General features: G+C 38.3%; 1 protein-coding gene across 1 annotated transcript; it reads left to right on the top strand.

The window, feature by feature from the left end:
- Positions 1-8,319: 8,319 nt before the first annotated feature.
- On the top strand, positions 8,320-9,044 carry LOC104437075. The gene is made up of 2 exons (XM_010049955.3): positions 8,320-8,491; positions 8,580-9,044. Exons 1-2 carry the CDS (start codon positions 8,376-8,378, stop codon positions 8,920-8,922), a joined length of 459 nt encoding a protein of 152 aa, XP_010048257.2. The 5' UTR covers positions 8,320-8,375; the 3' UTR covers positions 8,923-9,044.
- The last annotated feature ends 7,922 nt before the right edge of the window (positions 9,045-16,966 follow it).

The raw sequence follows: 16,966 nt of genomic DNA, 5'->3' as shown, positions 1-16,966 counted from the left end.
GGATGCTCATTCTTCAAACTTTTGCAAGACCTTTCAAGTATGGATCCAAAGGTGCATATATTTTTAGCCAAGTTCTACTCCATGGAGATTAAATGCATTGAAAGTAAGAACCTTCTGTTACGTTGTACTATTGGCAAATTGAAGCAACCTTGTTGACACACCTCTCATTTAACTTTTATTTCATTCGTATGCTATGTGGATGAAAAATAGCACTTACATTAGCATATGTTAGCATAAACTAAAGCTATTGTTCACTATTATTGGGATGGACATAAGGTAAACTGGTTACTACATATTTTGTCAATTTTTAAAGATGAGCAATCCACATCTACTTAATCAAATGTTATATTATTGCAGGGTGAATCCTCAAGAGAATAGACACCATATCTGCCAACAAGCGCATTGTATTCACTTATGAGCAAGTATAGGTTGATATCTTTTAGTATAATTCATCCAGATTTCGACTTTGTTTTTTATATCCTTTGCTGAATGTTTTATTTGATTCTCTTGAAAATATATTTCGAATGAGTCTTCATTATGATTGTCATACTTTTGACAAACTATTGCAGTGTTTTGAAGGCTGTTTGCTGACTCCTTTTCCAGTCACATGTTTACATCACTAATTATAGTTGATTATGTTCAAAAAATTGATGACTTATTCATTATATTTGGTTCCAATGTTTAATGCACCTATACCATTATCCTGATATATGGCATGATTACGCGACATGACATGCAAAAAGTGGTTCCATGGAGGTTGCTATTAAAGTATTCCAGCGAGCATTAAAGGCTCTCCGTGGTAAACTTGATTATGATGATGATGATGACAAAAAGTGCCCACAACTTTATTACTATTCCCGAGAATTGACAAGGATCTGCTTCGATAACAATAGAAAGCAAAGCCAAGACAATTATAAGATGGCCCAATTTAAAGTTTTCACATTGTTAAAAGTTGAAAACACCCTTCATGTTCCTTTTGATGTTTGGCTTGCAGTTGAGGTTTTCTTCACCTCTCAAATGCATACAGAAGTTTAAGATTATTATCTACACATTTTGTTAACAAAATCTGAGTTACTGAGCTATGTGTATGCCGAGCAAGAGGAATCCCGTGGAGCAATTCAATTTAGATCATGAATATTATTTCGTTTTTTGAAGGTTCATATTTTTCTTTGTCATTTGGCCTTTAAGCCTAGTTTATCACTTTCAAACAAAAGGCTGAGTGATCATTACAAAGTTAGTTATGGAGGTATATGGCCTAATTCAGCTCAGAATGTAGTTCTCTCTATGGAGTAAAGTTTGCTTGATGATTGTATGAGCTTCATATCAATTGATTAATTATGATTATAGATGAGATATCAACTAAGTTAAAATATAGATTTTATTTTAATGTGATTATGTCTAGATCTTTGATTAGATTTTATGCTTGATTATAGTTTCATGTCAAACTATTGCAATGTAATATTATATCCCCATCTACTAATTGACAGGTTTACTACAAGACTAGGGGTTTACTATTATGTCCAAGTACTCATTATTTTATTTTTTATTTTTTTTTTGGTATCCGTCTCGAACCTCTATGGAGGACCCACCACCCCGGCACCCCCACTTATGTCCATGGATAATCCCTTGCTCACATTTTTTGTACTCATTATTGATCTTCAAAGCATTGCAATGTACATTTTTTCTGGAATATGTTAGGTAATTTCATAATTTTTTGTCTCTCTACTTCATAGTCTAACCTTTGAATGCAATCAGTTGAGCCCTTTATGATGGACTCCTCCTTTCAGAGTTCAACTAGAATACATGTGGATAAATGGATTTTAGAGTTGCCATTTAAGCCTTTCTAGAAAATGTCTAAAATGTTTCACAATTTCTAATTTGACTCCGGTTTCTATATATACTTGACAATGCTTATCTACTGCTAAATAGGTTCTCAAAACATAGGAAACAAGACTGTGAAACAAGAAAGGGAAGAGATTCTCATGAAGGTCGCATCCCCTCTTGATCATGAAGATTAATGTGCACTTGACTTTGCACATATGTCATAGAAGAGATTAATGCCTTGTTTTACTCAATTTTGTGATTGTTTATAAGTGCCAATGCTCCAATCTAGGCAATGATTACCTTACAAGATATTCTTCCAACAATTATTGAATGCTATTCAATACTTTTGAAATATGAATATAGTAGCTTACCCCTCCTAGTTTGTCATGGTTGATTTGCAATTGGTATTATTTTGTCCATGTAATACTTTCCCTACTTATTATTGGTCTTCCAAGCATTACAAGGTATAATTTTGAATCAATGGATCTCGTTTTACATGCCCTGCACCTTATATTTTTTTCTAGTTGGTATTGGCTATTTTAATGCATTTTGAATCAATAGATCTCGTTTTATTTTGGTTGTCTTTACAGGAGCTTCCATGTAACATAACAACTTTTATTTGCAAATGGCTCTGTGCAATTTCTTATAGTTGCTTTGGAGAGACAAGATTTGATAATGCTGCGTTGGCATAAAAAATTTTCATCATGCTCATTGCTTTAGTACTCTGTTATAGGGTAAACACAAAAGCCTTGATTTTTTATGATTGCGGTTGTTATTGTTGTTGATGCATAAGTTTCAAATAAAAAAACCTCGAGAATTTGTGTTTACCTTTGTTCTTGGAGTGCACCCAACCTTTTCAACAATCTAGTTCCTATGTTTCCCTATTCTTCGTAAGGTTGAATAGTGCTCATGTTGTTAGCAATTTACACTAATAATTGTTACTTCTATTTTTATTTTGTTTTTAAGTTTAGTTATTATTTACTAATGGATAATTGTTGTTTTGTTACCAAAATATGTTGGCCAGAAGGTTTTTGCATGAGGGAAATGATTATGAGGTTATAACTATGAAGAACCCAATGTCGGTGGACACCAAAACTCTTGTTTGACATTCACTTCCTAAAAAGTCGCACTATTCTCGAGCAAAATGGGTATGACTTCATCATTTTAAAATTAAATTTGTATTTACATCATTTTTTTTATTTAAATGATTAGACTTTTTCCTCAAATTGTATAGGCTTCAAAGGATAACATCATCGCACCCAATGTTAATGAAGAATTTGAATTCAGAATTGGTATGGTGTTTACTAATGAGAATTAAGCCTATAATACATACAATACATACAATACATATGTAATTTGTAAAGGATTTTGAATGCGAAAAGGACAAAAAGCGAACGATAATAAAGAAGTACTGCAAAGATGCACATTTGTATGTAATTGTGAGGGGCATTCTTCACCATTCCCACCTCATGAACAAAGAAATGTTTATAGGATAGTGAAGAGAACCGGATATCAAGCTTGCATTAAATTTAAAATCGAAAATAGAGTCTAGGAAGTTACCAAGTTTGAGATATTCATAATCATCCTTTCATTGATGATAAATTAAAACACATTATATGTTCATATCGACACATTACGGATACTAGTAAAGGTATTTTGACTTCTATAACTAGGGCTGGTATAAGAGCTATAAAAGCATATTCCTATCTTTATGATGAAGCGGGTGGGCCAAATAACATTGGCTTTATATTACGTGATTAACAAAATTTCTTACAATAAAAAAAATGAATCTAATTAGTGCAGATGATTGTCAAAGCTTCATCAATCATTTTAATTGCTTACAATCAAATGAAAACAATTTTCTTACACATTTCAATTAGATGAGGAATAAAGACTGACCGGTGTTTTTTGGTCTGCTGGTATATCTAAGTTAGACTATGATAGTTTTGGAATGTGGTAATATTTGATATTACTTACTGTACAAATAAATACAATATGATACCACCGCCTGCGATGGCCGCGGTGGTTAAGGCTTGGTACCACATCCGTAGGTGGAAGGGTTCGAGACTCCGCGTCCGCGTTGCTTCAATGCAAAACGCGCGATTCACCTGTGGCTGGGTTTGTGGTGGTAGCCCAGTCCACCCCAGGGTTTACTCTCTGCTGCGAAGTGGCGCACGGAAGTTCCCTAGGTCACCAAAATAAATAAATACAATATGATATGTGCGCATTTTGTTAGCTTGAATCATTACTGGAAAAATGTTCTATTTGATTGTGTATTTTGATGGATAAAACTATTACTTCTTTTTTTGTTTGGGCATTTCAATTCTTTTTGGAGACAATGGGTAATAAAGCACCTAAAACTATTTTTACTAATCAAGATCATGCTATGGCAAATGCCATTAGAACCATTTTCCTGGATTTTGATCATCGTTTATGTATATGGCATATTGGGAAAAATGTTATGCATCATATTGCACATCTTATTAGAAAGTCAAGTTTTTATGATAAATATTGGCACAAGTTTCTATATCATTGTAAATCTGAAATTGAAATTGAGACCACTTGCAAAGCTATGTCAAGAGTGGGGTTTAGGTGAGAACAAGTGGTTGGATAATCTATATCGTTTGTATCATAAATGATGTCCTACATTTAGCCGTGATTTTTTTTTCTATAGGAATTAGATCTACACAAAGAAGTGAGAGTACAAATAATGTATTTCAAGATATGACATGTAAGACGATAACTTTATCTGAATTTGTCAGTTATTATAAGAAGTAAGCTAAAAAAATGTACAACACTGAAATTATTGATAATTTTGAGTGTGCTCGAGGAAAGCCATATATTATGGTTGAAAATAGTGGAATTTTGCAACATGTTGCAAATTATATACTCATGTCGTTTATAGGAATTTTCAAGCTGAGTTCTTGCATGTTTTATCTGAACATATTTTTCAATCAGAAATTGATGGGCCTTTACACACTTATATCGTGGGAGTCGGAAGTAGTGAACGGAAAGATATTGTGCATTTTAGTCCGAGTGATTCAACCATTTCATGTAGCTGCAAGTTATTTGAAATGCAAAGATGGTTATGTAGGCATGCTTTATGCATCTTGACAAATGTTACAAATGTTATAAATGTTACAAGCATTCCATTGTAATATATTTTGAAGAGGTGGACAAAAGTTGCAAAACAATGGACTTATTGTGAAGATGTCACACAAAACTCTCATGATGCGATTAAATCAAAGACATTGCGTTTGAAGAGGTTGATGTGGTTAGCTTTCAGGTCGATATTGTTAGCTTTCAGTTCCGACTTCTTGGAGTCAAAGCCTTTGTTGCCGCTCTTCTTTTCCTTCTTGTGCTTCTTGTTTGACGTCAGAGACTCGAAGCTGCCGTCGGCCTCAAGTTGGACCTTCACCTTCATCTTCTTCTCTTTGCTCTTGCTTTTGGAGTTCTTTGGGGATTGAGCTTAATCGGACACAATTATCGAAGGCATCGATGAAGCTGTTGGGAACAACGAGAGGAGTTTAGGGGACGGGAAGGGAGGGAGGGGGTGGTTTTGTCCTTTCTTCTCTTCTCCTCCCATGCTTGATCTCCACGTTGTAAACAATCGAAGGTAGAGGCAAAGGGGGCTCGAGACCCAGCTGCAATCGACAGGGCTTTCAGGGGGCGATATGCCAACAGCATATGACTAACGATGCTTTTACGGAGGCGGAGAAGGAGTAGAAGCACAAGGCCCTTAGGTCCCGACCATAGACCTCAAGGACAGAGTCCAAAGACCTCGTGGCGGCTCGAAGTTAGAGTTGATGATGCGTTCGTCAAAGGGATGCAATCGGACGAAGGTCCAGAAGTTGTCGAGAGACCAACACGAGCACAAACCTTATGCTTGATCTCCATAGGAATAGTCGGAGGCAAAGGGGGTCGAGACCCGACTGCGGCTGGTGAGGTTCTTGGAGGAGGAGACGTGCAAGAGGCAGATGATCGGTGAGGCTTTTGAGGAGGTGGAGGCGGAAGTAGAGGAGGTGGAATGCATGAAGAAGGAAACACAGGTCTCGGTCATTCTCTATTTGTTCTCTAGCGAGAGAGAGAGAGAGAGAGAGAGAGAGAGAGAGAACCCATAAAATTCAATTGAGGAGAGAACTTTTTCGAGTAGGAGCGTTACGCATTTCTTGACCCATTGACCTGTCTTTTCTTCTACTACCGAGCCGTGCCAAGTTGAGCTAGCCCTTCCATTTTCCAGCAGGTCCCCACAGGACCAAGTCGATATATGAGTGGTATGTGTGTACCACATTAGCAGATGACATGGCACGGACATACCAATGAATATTTTCTTGACTTTTATGACTTTTGAGCCTCGCTTGAATGAAAGTCCCTTGGAGGAATAGGACCTTGGAGTCAAAGGTCAATGTTAAGGGCATTTTCTGTCTTTTAATATTTTTTTCTATTTTTTTTTTTTTTTCCCTGTCTCTATTTTTTCCATTAAAAAAAAAGACTAAAAAAAAAGACACACAAGCGTGAGCTTGCCCCAACCCTCTTACTTGTGGCTGCCATCCTATTGTCAATGGGGTGTCGGCCATGGCCGGTGGGGTCGTTGGCAACCCTCTCCCAATTCTAGCAAGGGTATGCTCACCTTCATGTTTAGTTGATGAGGCTCATTAGCCATGGTCAACACCACAATGATGATGGGGAGGCAACCATAGGTGGGGGAGGGTTGCCAACCCTATCGTGCTGTTTTTTTAAAAAATAAAATTTTAGCTTTTTTTTGGGAAGAAAAAATAGAAAAAGAAAAAATGAAATAAAATAAAAGTAAAAAACAGAATTTCCCTAAGGTCAAGCAATTTTTTGAGATTAAAATGACTATTTCATGCCTTTTTTTTTTAAATAATGTTCATTTGAAACCCTTATTTAATAAAATGAGAGCATTTCATGTATTAATTTGAAACCCTTATTTAAAAAATCGAGGGCACTTCGAATCTTTACTTTGAATTTTTTCTTAAATTTTTATTCTTTCCTTTGATCTAAAGGACTTTGGAAATGCTTCTCATCACCCGAGCAAGATGAGGAGTCGTCGAACATTGGCTGAGCCCGACAAGGTCTCACCAACGGTCGTGATTCCTCGCCAGCATATTGGCTCTACTCATCTTTAACATGGCAATCCCCGTCCAAAGTCCTTTGCACTTATTTTTGTTTCGAGGATCTATACGAAACGCAAACGATACCGCAATCTAGGACCTCTAAATGACAAGGAGCTTGCGGACTGACGGCAACTTTTCCTCGAAATCCAAAATCGACTCAGAACAAAAGCCGAAACACGGCTTAAAGATCAAACCGAACATGAATTTTAGAGAGCGTGCGGCGAGATGATGGAGCGGAAGTGGGAAATGCCATTTTCTATGGTTCCTCGAGGAACCGGCTATAATGGAGGAGGAGCAGGGTGGAACTCAAACGACCTCGTAAGAGGCCGATCTCTCGGTCATCACCCGTCGTAATCACATATATCGCAATTATTAAAATATTAAATAATAAATCATATATTTATATAATAATTTAAGTTGTTAGAATAATCAGCAGTCTCACATACTATTAGAGTTAAATATCTTGATTTCAAATTTTATTAATTTCAGTTTGCTTCCCCAATTAAATATTTTCACAATTATTAGTAGCAAATTAAATAATAAATCATGCCTTAAATTGAGGGGAAAATCTTTCAATCCGGGGAAGATGACGAGCCATTCAAGGAAAGCACCGGAATTGGAGAAAAGCGCATGAAACTTGCGAGCTCATCGCATCCCACAATGTCCAAAATCTGATTTTTGGAAGTTCTCGCTATGCTGAGGTCGGTGTTTCTCTCTCCTGTCCCGGTCAAGCTCTCCCAACACTCTTTCGAATCGAACGCGAAGGAAGCCATTCCCAACACGCCTCCCGCCCCCGCAGTCGTGGAAGACGGCAAGCAAGCAAGGAGTAGTAGGAACGGTACTCACGTTGAAAACGTGAGGAGTTTCTTGTCTCAAACCCTCGTTCCAACCACAGACCGAACGGTAGATCGATTCGGTAGGAAGACAGGTTTGGAACTTTGCAAGTCGAGAAGCTCCGGGGTTTCAAATTCGATTCGTCTTATGATTCCATCTCGATCCCTGATGAGTTGAGAAAGCCCCGACCATAAGTTATACCGGGATTCCTTTCTAATTTGAAATGATCTTCTAACGTGAGTAAATAAAGCTATACATACTTTACGGCAATGAGAGTGTATTTCCAAATCTTTTTATTGGGATTTCGATGATGGGTCGTGTTTTAAATGATATTTTTCCGCCTTTTGGCATGTCTTAATCAAGATGTTAGGAGTGAAATTTCTACCGAAATTGGCGCCTTGATTGGATGGAAGGGTCCAACCCACGTGTTCAGTTCCAAAGAAATGGGGTCCTTTTCAGCTACCTTTACATGACTAACCCCAAGCTGGAGCCTTCTCCCTATATTAACCCCTGAAGTCCTCCTCTTGATACTTACGCATCATCATTAGATTTTTCTATTCAGAGAGAGAGAGAGAGAGAGAGATGGCCATGGCTGCTACTTGCTGCCTCAATCCCTCTCCTCCCACCTCCCGTTCAACCAACTTTCCATCTTCTTCCTCCTCCTCCATCATCACTTCAAGAACAGTACAAGCCTCCAGGTGAGTCAATCTTTTGTTACTTCATTCTCTCCACTTTGTATCGGAATCTCTTCATTTTGATTAGACATTGATCGGATGCAATTTCCAGGAAGAGGAATGAGGTGCAGACGGGTGCGGCGAGAGTGGCGATGATGGTCATCGGGCTAGTGGAGATGGGCAACTCGTTCATAGGGCTCGGCGAGATCGCCGAGGCCATGGCTAGTGAGATGGCTGCGGCGCCCAAGGACAAGGTCACGAGAATCGCGAGGTGGAGCGAGAAGAGGGCTTGCCCACCTTGGAGGCTCAACTCCTTTGAGACCGTCGTGCCGGAGAACCTCCCGAGGCCGCATGCCTACCGGAAATCGGAATCGATCGGGTATTCCGATCCCCACGATGCGCCAACCCTCAAGGCCAGGGTCGCCAAATCAAACCCTAGATGCTTCTCGATGTAAAACTCACATGCCTAGTAAACAAAACAGCATCTATAAATCTTATATATACTTCCCATCAACTCTATTTTTGGGATTCTTTATAACACGTATATTGAATAATCGCCTCATCTCATCTTACCTAATTGAAGCAGTTTTAATTGCAATGGGGTTTCGACCCTTTGGATCAAATATTCGCCTTGCATTCGGAAATGGAAGAGGAACACAGATTTTTTGTTTTTTTGTTGTGTTCTTTGGGGTGTGTTCAATGACAATATCTAGCGAACTGTTGCAGTACAAGTTGTACAAACTTGAAACATTGCTCCAAACGCACGTACGTTGCCAGTTCCGGTTTCGTTTTGGTACAGTCAGTACGTTCTCTCTTGACAATTTAGTACAAGTTTTCTTCAATTTTCCTTTTTCGAGGAAGGAAATTAGTGAAGGACGTGGTCCAAAGCCACGTGGCTACCTTCGAGGGGACCCACAGGTGGGCCCCCTCATCTCCTTAAGCATCTGAATAAGTCTTAGGCCCAATCGTTAGCCTTGCTCCATTTTCAGATATTCGTTTTGGTATGTGATTCCATCCAATCGGGCACGAGTGGCCCAATGGGCCGGGCACGGGTGCATCTGGCAATCTTGAATATTTTCCCATTGGGCTGGGCCCATCAATCTTGCCCCCTTCATGGGTGGGCTTGGGGGAAGCTAGCCGGCCCCCGACATGGTTACCCAATTCGCCTCTCTCGAAGACTCAACACGGTCTTGGCTCGGCCCACTCGCCACTCATGGCAAAGGAACCATCTCTATCGTCGCAACAGCTTACTGAGAGCCAAGCAGGTCGTCTCCCGGTCCGGGCACATTCAAAAAAATTTCTCCGAAATATCGAGCACCATCGAAATGGTCTTATCCGAAGGAAAATAAGGAAATTCAAGACGCTTGATGCTGTAAGATAGGATGAGCGGACAGGCATGTGCGCTGTTCTTAGATTGGAGTAAGGCGGGGCCCATTAACGGGCTACTCAGGTACCAACAGCAATCATGGGCCCATTCTGTCTGCCCTAAAAATTTAACATCCTTTTTATAGCATGAATGCTCATTTGCCCAGCCACAGCATCTTTCGAATCGAGGCGCTATCTATCATGCACAGAAGGCAGGAGCTTGCTAATTGTCCGAAGCATTCTAGTCTAAGATCGTAGTCAAGATCTCGGCATGGTATGATCGAAGGCTTTTGGCTCACACACATGCCTGGCCGTAAGCTGCTCCCCCTTAAAAAATGCATGACTGAATAAAGATTTTGGTACACGCAAATGCCTAAGCTCATAAGTACAGAACGAGCCTTTTCTACGAAGCAAAGCGACCTTAACTTGCTTGCTTCTTGTGAAGATTGAAGGTATTTTTTTTCCGGTTGGAGTCCTCAAGTATATGATTTTTTAACCTGTTCTTTTTTGTTGTGGTTTTTTCAGTGGGGATATATATCTAGCACTTCCTGTCAGTCTTTTCCTCCACGACCCGCTTAGGGCATTATCGTAAGAGTCAAATACATGCTCTGGACTGCTTGGTTTGAGTGATAGCCATTTCACCACTCGCTAATGCTCCTTTGCCTAGCCACAACATCTTTTCGCATCAACCTACTGTCGATCATGGAACAAAAAGCAAGAGCCTGCACAAGTCTAAGATCGTAGTTTAGATCTCGGTACTGTATGATCAAAGGCTATTCGCTTGCGCATAGGCCTGGCTGGAAGCTGGCCTCCTAAAAGGGGTTTTACTTAATAAAGATTTGGTATGCGCGATACGCTAAGGTCGTAAGTCAAGTACAGAAAGAGCCTTGTCTACAAAGTAGAGCATCCTCAACTTGCTTGCTTTTAGCAAAGACTATAGGACTTCTTTGGTCGAGATCTTTAAGTATATAATTTTTAAACTGATTCTCATTTGTTTTGGTTTTTTTTTTTTTTTTTTTTTTGGGATGGGGGTAAGGGATATATATCTAGAACTTCATGTTAGTCTTTTCCTTCACGACCACCATAGAGCATTATTGTAAGAGTCAAACACATACTATGGAGTGCTCAGTATAAGTTATAGCTATTTACACCACTCACTACTTGGAGGTCCCAAGTTGGCGAACCCGTTGTTGTAGCTCCACAAAAATACTGACGGCCATGAATTTTCCCCCATGGATATGTCATAGTTAGGGAACACAAAATGAACTATTCAAATATTTACTCATAAATCAAACTCGCGATCTTGTGAAAGATAAATGACAAAAGAATTTTAGGTTGGCAGAGTGTCTCGTGCACACTGGCTTTTTCAATGGTCAAAATCTCATGAGCAATTTATTGAAGAAACTTTAGAACTTTTAGTGCACCGACTATAGTGCTATCAGGTAGAATTAACGTTCGCATGAGGCCTTGTTTCGTAGAAGGGACTTTGGGGAAAGGAGTCTTGATTGTAGCTTTTTCTAGCCCTATTCCCCCCGAAAAAGGAAGAGATATCTTTCCTAACATATTACATTTAAGACAAATACCACAAAAAACACTTAAGATGCTCGTTGTAATAAAATATCCATTTTTTTTTTATACCCAAGGAATCTCGTACAACCGACAGCCGGCAGGTAAACCATGGGGTGACACTAACGGAGGACCCACCACCCCAACGTCGTGTTTAAGATCCTATGCGTCCCGCGGGATTTGAACCCCTCTGTCCTGGGTAGACATTATGAGAGCTTTTATCCAGTTAGACCACCGCAGGTGGTGGTGCCCAAAAAAAAAAAATTATATCACTAAAACCCATAAATCTCAACTTCTTTTCTATGTCACATAAAACCAAAATTTATATCCTCTATTTCGGTTTGATTGAGGGTACATTTATTACACTGAAATAAGTTCGAAATTTTTTATGACACAAAAAAAAAAGTTTGGATATATAAAATTTTTAGTGACACATCGAAAAGTTCAGATTATTTGAGAATTTGGAAATTTGTGTGGTATTAACCCTTACCTTTATATGTCAGTATACTATATTTCCTCACTTTTTCTTTAAAAAAAGAATTTAATGAGTTTATCCAAAAGCACTTTGAGAATGTCAAAATGGAAAAACTATTTTAATTTTCAAATTCCACATCTCAAAAGTTAAAGAGTGAAATAACAAAGTCGAAAGTGAAAATTTAGAAGATAAACGTAATATCCTAAAATAATTCATTCAAATTCTTCATTCATTTTTTCTTGATATAATTCCGTACTTGCTATAATTTTTCTTTCTTCCATTTTCTACTTCGTTACAATTTCTCTATAAGAAAATGAAATTCGATGTGTCCATAGAAAATTTGGAGATGCCATTCCTATCTTAATTTGAAGACCCCAGGCTTGTTAACACATGATAAAATTCCGAACTTTGTACCCGAGAACCGTTCGTCAGAATTTAAATAAAATAACAAATCCCCTCCTCCCCAAAAAAAGAAAAATCCACATAAGAACAAAACCTCTGTGATTATGGACCGATGCAAAATTTATAATTAAGTTGAATCAAGCCAATACATTATAAAGATCAAGCTCGAGACGATTCACATATTTGGTGCTCAACGCCCATCTCACGCTCGATCGAGTATTAAATTTGCTACCCGAACTCAGCCCCCAACAAAAGGTCGAAATATTCAAACTCGACTTGATCACAATGTAAGTCATACATGAATCCAAACACGAGCTCGAGCTAAATAAGCTCGAGCCATTTTCATTTGCCTTATACGTGGGTGTGCGCAGTTATATATGCTATAAAATCTTAAGAATTTCTTTATTCTGTCTATTTAGCTGATAAATATCATTGAAAGAATAATACAAATTTGAGCAGGCTCAAAACTCGTCGAACTGGTCTTAACGAATTCGAGCTAGACTCAACAATATGCTCAAGTAACTCAACTCAAATTCAGGCACATTAATTTCTACCCGATCTTTAGTAACTATCGAGCCCAATCTCAACTTCTTGTTAACACGTCGATTTGATGTCACCCTTTCATGAAACAATTGTTGGGCAATTTTAGAATGAGATAATAACATAAATGATTCCTAAACTTTTATTCAGCGTGGAATGTGACTCATAAATTTTTAATTTATTCAATATCATTCATTTTACCCAAATGCGAAATGTGATCCTCCAACTTTTGATACATGTTCGATTCAGTCTCTAAACTATACGAAAATATTTAATATTGCGAATCATTTGTTGAACAATAGAATCCATGAAAAAGTTAAGTGCTAAAAAAATATCAACTCTATATTTTTTATGATTATAATGTCTTTATTGTTCTTTAATTAATTCAAATTCAGGGATAATATTGAATTTTTTTGTATAATCCAAGAACTAAATTAAACTTGTACAAATGACAATAAGCAAATTAAAATTTCATGAAGGGCATTGCACATTGAACCAAAATTTACGAATCACATTGGACAAATTAAAAATTTAGATAATCTCATTACACAACGGGGCACTTGGGACTTCTAGTGAGTGTGAGTATGAAAACCATTTAGGCTTCAAGGACTTTTTGTGTCGTTTTCTCGTTCAAAATCCCTTTGGTCTCCCTTTCGTGGGCAGAAAAGATGGTCACAGAATCTACGGACACAAATTGAGCGTGACTTCCTTTCTGCAACTTGCAAAATAACGAAGTTGAGGCTTTCTTTTTCGCACCACACGGTGATGGTGGAATCGAACGAAGCTCGAAAGGGCAAATCAAAATGGCAGCGAGACATCAGAGAAAACAGGCTATTTGAAGCCTGACACGACCCACTAATGCTCAGGCCATGGGAGAAAAGCCCCTAAACAATCATGACGCCCAGGAGGAGCCAATGGACGATGAGGGCCCATTGGCCATCCAATTATAACTTTTTTTTTTCTTTTTTTGTCAATCTTACTCTATTTCTATTCTAAATTTTAGACTTTTGTCATGCCTCTTTACAAAATTTAGAAATTAAAATCCATACTTAAGGTAAAAAATCGTCCCTACCCTAACCCCTTTGAGAATGTGAAGATTTGAATCCCCCATATTTTCCTTTCTACATGAGAATGGTTGTCACTGAGACAAACTCTAGTGGTGAAGAATATGAGTATATTCTCGCTCGTGGGGGACTTCAGAAAATATTCTCAGATCAAGCGGTGGGGCCTCGGCTTTCAAGAATCGCACATTACAATCACGCCCTCATGATCATCCCTCTGAATAGCCACAAACCTAGGGCAGGGCCTGGCTGGGGCTCTGCATGCACTACATCAAAAGGTACCTCAAGAGCACCTGAAAACCCTAGAGCTTCAGAAACCCTAGTGCTTCAGAAACCCTAGAGCTTGTTCAATTTGTATGGAGATCTCCAGTTGCACCACGCTCCTAAGCTCTGTACATGTTTACGGCATCACCCGTATTGATCTTGGAAGATATTTTGCATCGCTTGCCGATACATGCATAGAGTTCCATTCCATCTAGTAATTTGAAGTTTCTTAGGTTGAATTTCCTCATATGATGTAAGTTAAACTTGCTTTTTGCTTCTTCATTCCCTGACTAACAAATTATTTGACGCGTGGATTCGCAAGTCGTTTGTGGCCTTTTACTCTATGTGCAGGATAAGTACGCCACACTCCTCCTCTCCATTATAATTTTCACGTGAGAGAGGGTTTTCGAGAATATCCCGCATCTTATTTGCACAATTATCATAACCTTATGCACACGTCGTTTGTTGAGGTACAAGTGCGCTTACGAGGGTAATAAGCAAAAGAGTCCCACATGTGAGAATTGAGGTGATGAGGAGCAATACATATATCTTGTTGTCTTAGCTTTCGAACGAATATGAGTGCAATTGAATAATTCAATGATTTTGGGCCTAAACTCCTTCTTAGTGGCCTTCTTATGCACAAGAGGCTCGCAAGTAAGGCAGAGATCATTGAGCCACAAGGGGAAGAGTATTTGGTGGAAAAGTCTCACACAGAAGTTGTGTGGTGAGGATCTTAAACTTGTTTTAAGATAAATTCAACTGGATATTTCTAATGGATACAAAATTAGGCTCACTCTCAGTGGTCTCTCCAAGATGAAATGCTGGACTTCCTTATTTAGACCTTTGGGTGAGATCTCGAAAGAGTTAGAATTTGGAATTTAGCTTTACAAATCAATTTTTGAGGAGAAAACCTGGGAATCGCAGAAGTAGGTATGACAAAATATCTACGTAAGGCATGGGACAGAGATAGAGAGGGATGTCTTGCCTACGCGAGACATGGGGCATGGGGTGGAGTTGACAACTTACACGGGGCAAAAAGAACAGAACAGAAGGAGATACCCTTCGATTGTTGAGTAGAATATCTTTCATTCCAAGTTAATAATTTCGAAATGATATCGATTATAACAAAACTACTAACTTTAGGAAGAGAAAAAGTTTGCCAATGTCGACCATCTATTCTAAGCCAAAAGAAAAGAGAAAGGAGCATCCTCAGGAATCCTCGAGTTCTAATGTGAATTATCTACTTTCGATGGAATGAAAAATGAGGTGGATTTAGTGTGATGCATGAAAACTATCCCAAAATACCACTTGAAAATTCAATTATATCATCAACAAAATAAAACATGTGATTGTAGATGAGTCTCGTTATGTCATACTTAAACTTCCTCGTTACATATTATATATAGAACAAGCAGTTGTGTAGCTTGTATTAGTTGTCATGAGAAAGAAAATGTATTACGTATCACATGAAGTCTATTCATCAGCAAACTATGTATTCTCGTTAGAAGAACACGAGAAGTTTTAATGGTTAAGTTATCTCATGCTATGTGATGGAAGGATTTTTTTTAATATATCTTTGAGTGTCCCAAAGTACTTGTTAAGCATATCCTTGATTTAAAGAAAGTTTGAATTTTCGATGTATTATGCACACAAAACATGAGGAGGATAGTTACATTTAATATTACAATCTCTCATCAATCAGGTTGGGAGCTTGTTAGCAAAAATCAACACATCTTAACACAAAATTGAAAAATAACCTAAATCAAGAAAATAACATGTTTCAAATAGAAAGATGTTTTTATTATTTTTTTTAAAGTAAGATAAATGACTATATTGAAACCATGCAATTCATGGTACCTCATATCTACCTAAATATTTATTGGCTTCAACCATTAGGCAAAGTGACATAAACGGTCTCTGAATTTTAGCTCAATGTGTAATATTGTTTAAGAATTTTTAATTTGCTCAATATAATCTCTAAAATTTACATTCCCAAACTTTTAATTTACATATTATGATCCACGAACTTAGAACATATGTTCAATTTTATCTTTGAATTATTTAAAAATATTCAATATTGTCTTCAAACTTAAATTAATGGAAGAATAATATTGAAAATTTTCATATAATTCATAAACTGTATAAAATTTAAAATTTACCTATGATGCTATACATTAAGTTAAAATTCAAGAACGACATTATATATCGGGCCAAAAATTGATGAATTCTTTTTGTAATCATTCCTAGTCATTCCTATTGCATTTTAATCGACCTGACGACGTTGTCGTCATGCTTAGGTTCTAACACCCCGACGGGCCGCCCTCGTTTCGTAACGCTGACGTCACAGCGAAACTCCATTTCGCACGTGGGACGGAATTTTTGTCGCCATTTTGGAAACACGCTAATCCCTAATGCCACTGGCCGTTAGATCCAGTCCCACGGACGGATCGGACGGCCCCAGCTCGACTGACATCCGGCGACACGTGCTCCGAATCGGAGCCCCAGAGAAAAGAAAAAGACAGGGCCCGAAGGGACGACGAGGGCCTTTCGACACGTGGCTTGCAGAGATTACGATAGTGCCCTCGACCGTCAAACCGGTGGTTTTGGTCAAAGTCATGGTCAATGCCACGACCCCAGGGTCAAATTCAAGGCTAGGGTGTTTTAGGAGACGCTGCAGATTAAACGTCAAGTCCGCAGGTCGTTTTTAGTCATTTCGTGGGTCTTGAAGATACGGCGATTTTGATTTCTCTGTTGGTTGGCCAATTTTTAATTGATTTTTTTAAGCCGATCAAATTTTGATGTGCAGCTTCTCATGCAATAATTTCT

Source organism: Eucalyptus grandis, chromosome 3 (assembly GCF_016545825.1).
Source record: "Eucalyptus grandis isolate ANBG69807.140 chromosome 3, ASM1654582v1, whole genome shotgun sequence".
Classification (NCBI taxonomy): Eukaryota; Viridiplantae; Streptophyta; class Magnoliopsida; order Myrtales; family Myrtaceae; genus Eucalyptus; species Eucalyptus grandis.
This window is presented reverse-complemented; position numbering and strand designations above follow the sequence as displayed.

Excerpts from the sequence above, each read along its gene's own strand:
- LOC104437075 (XM_010049955.3), top strand. The coding sequence starts at position 8,376 with ATGGCCATGGCTGCTACTTGCTGCCTCAATCCCTCTCCTCCCACCTCC. Across the intron at positions 8,492-8,579 it reads AGAACAGTACAAGCCTCCAG|GAAGAGGAATGAGGTGCAGA; the intron begins GTGAGTCAATCT and ends TGCAATTTCCAG.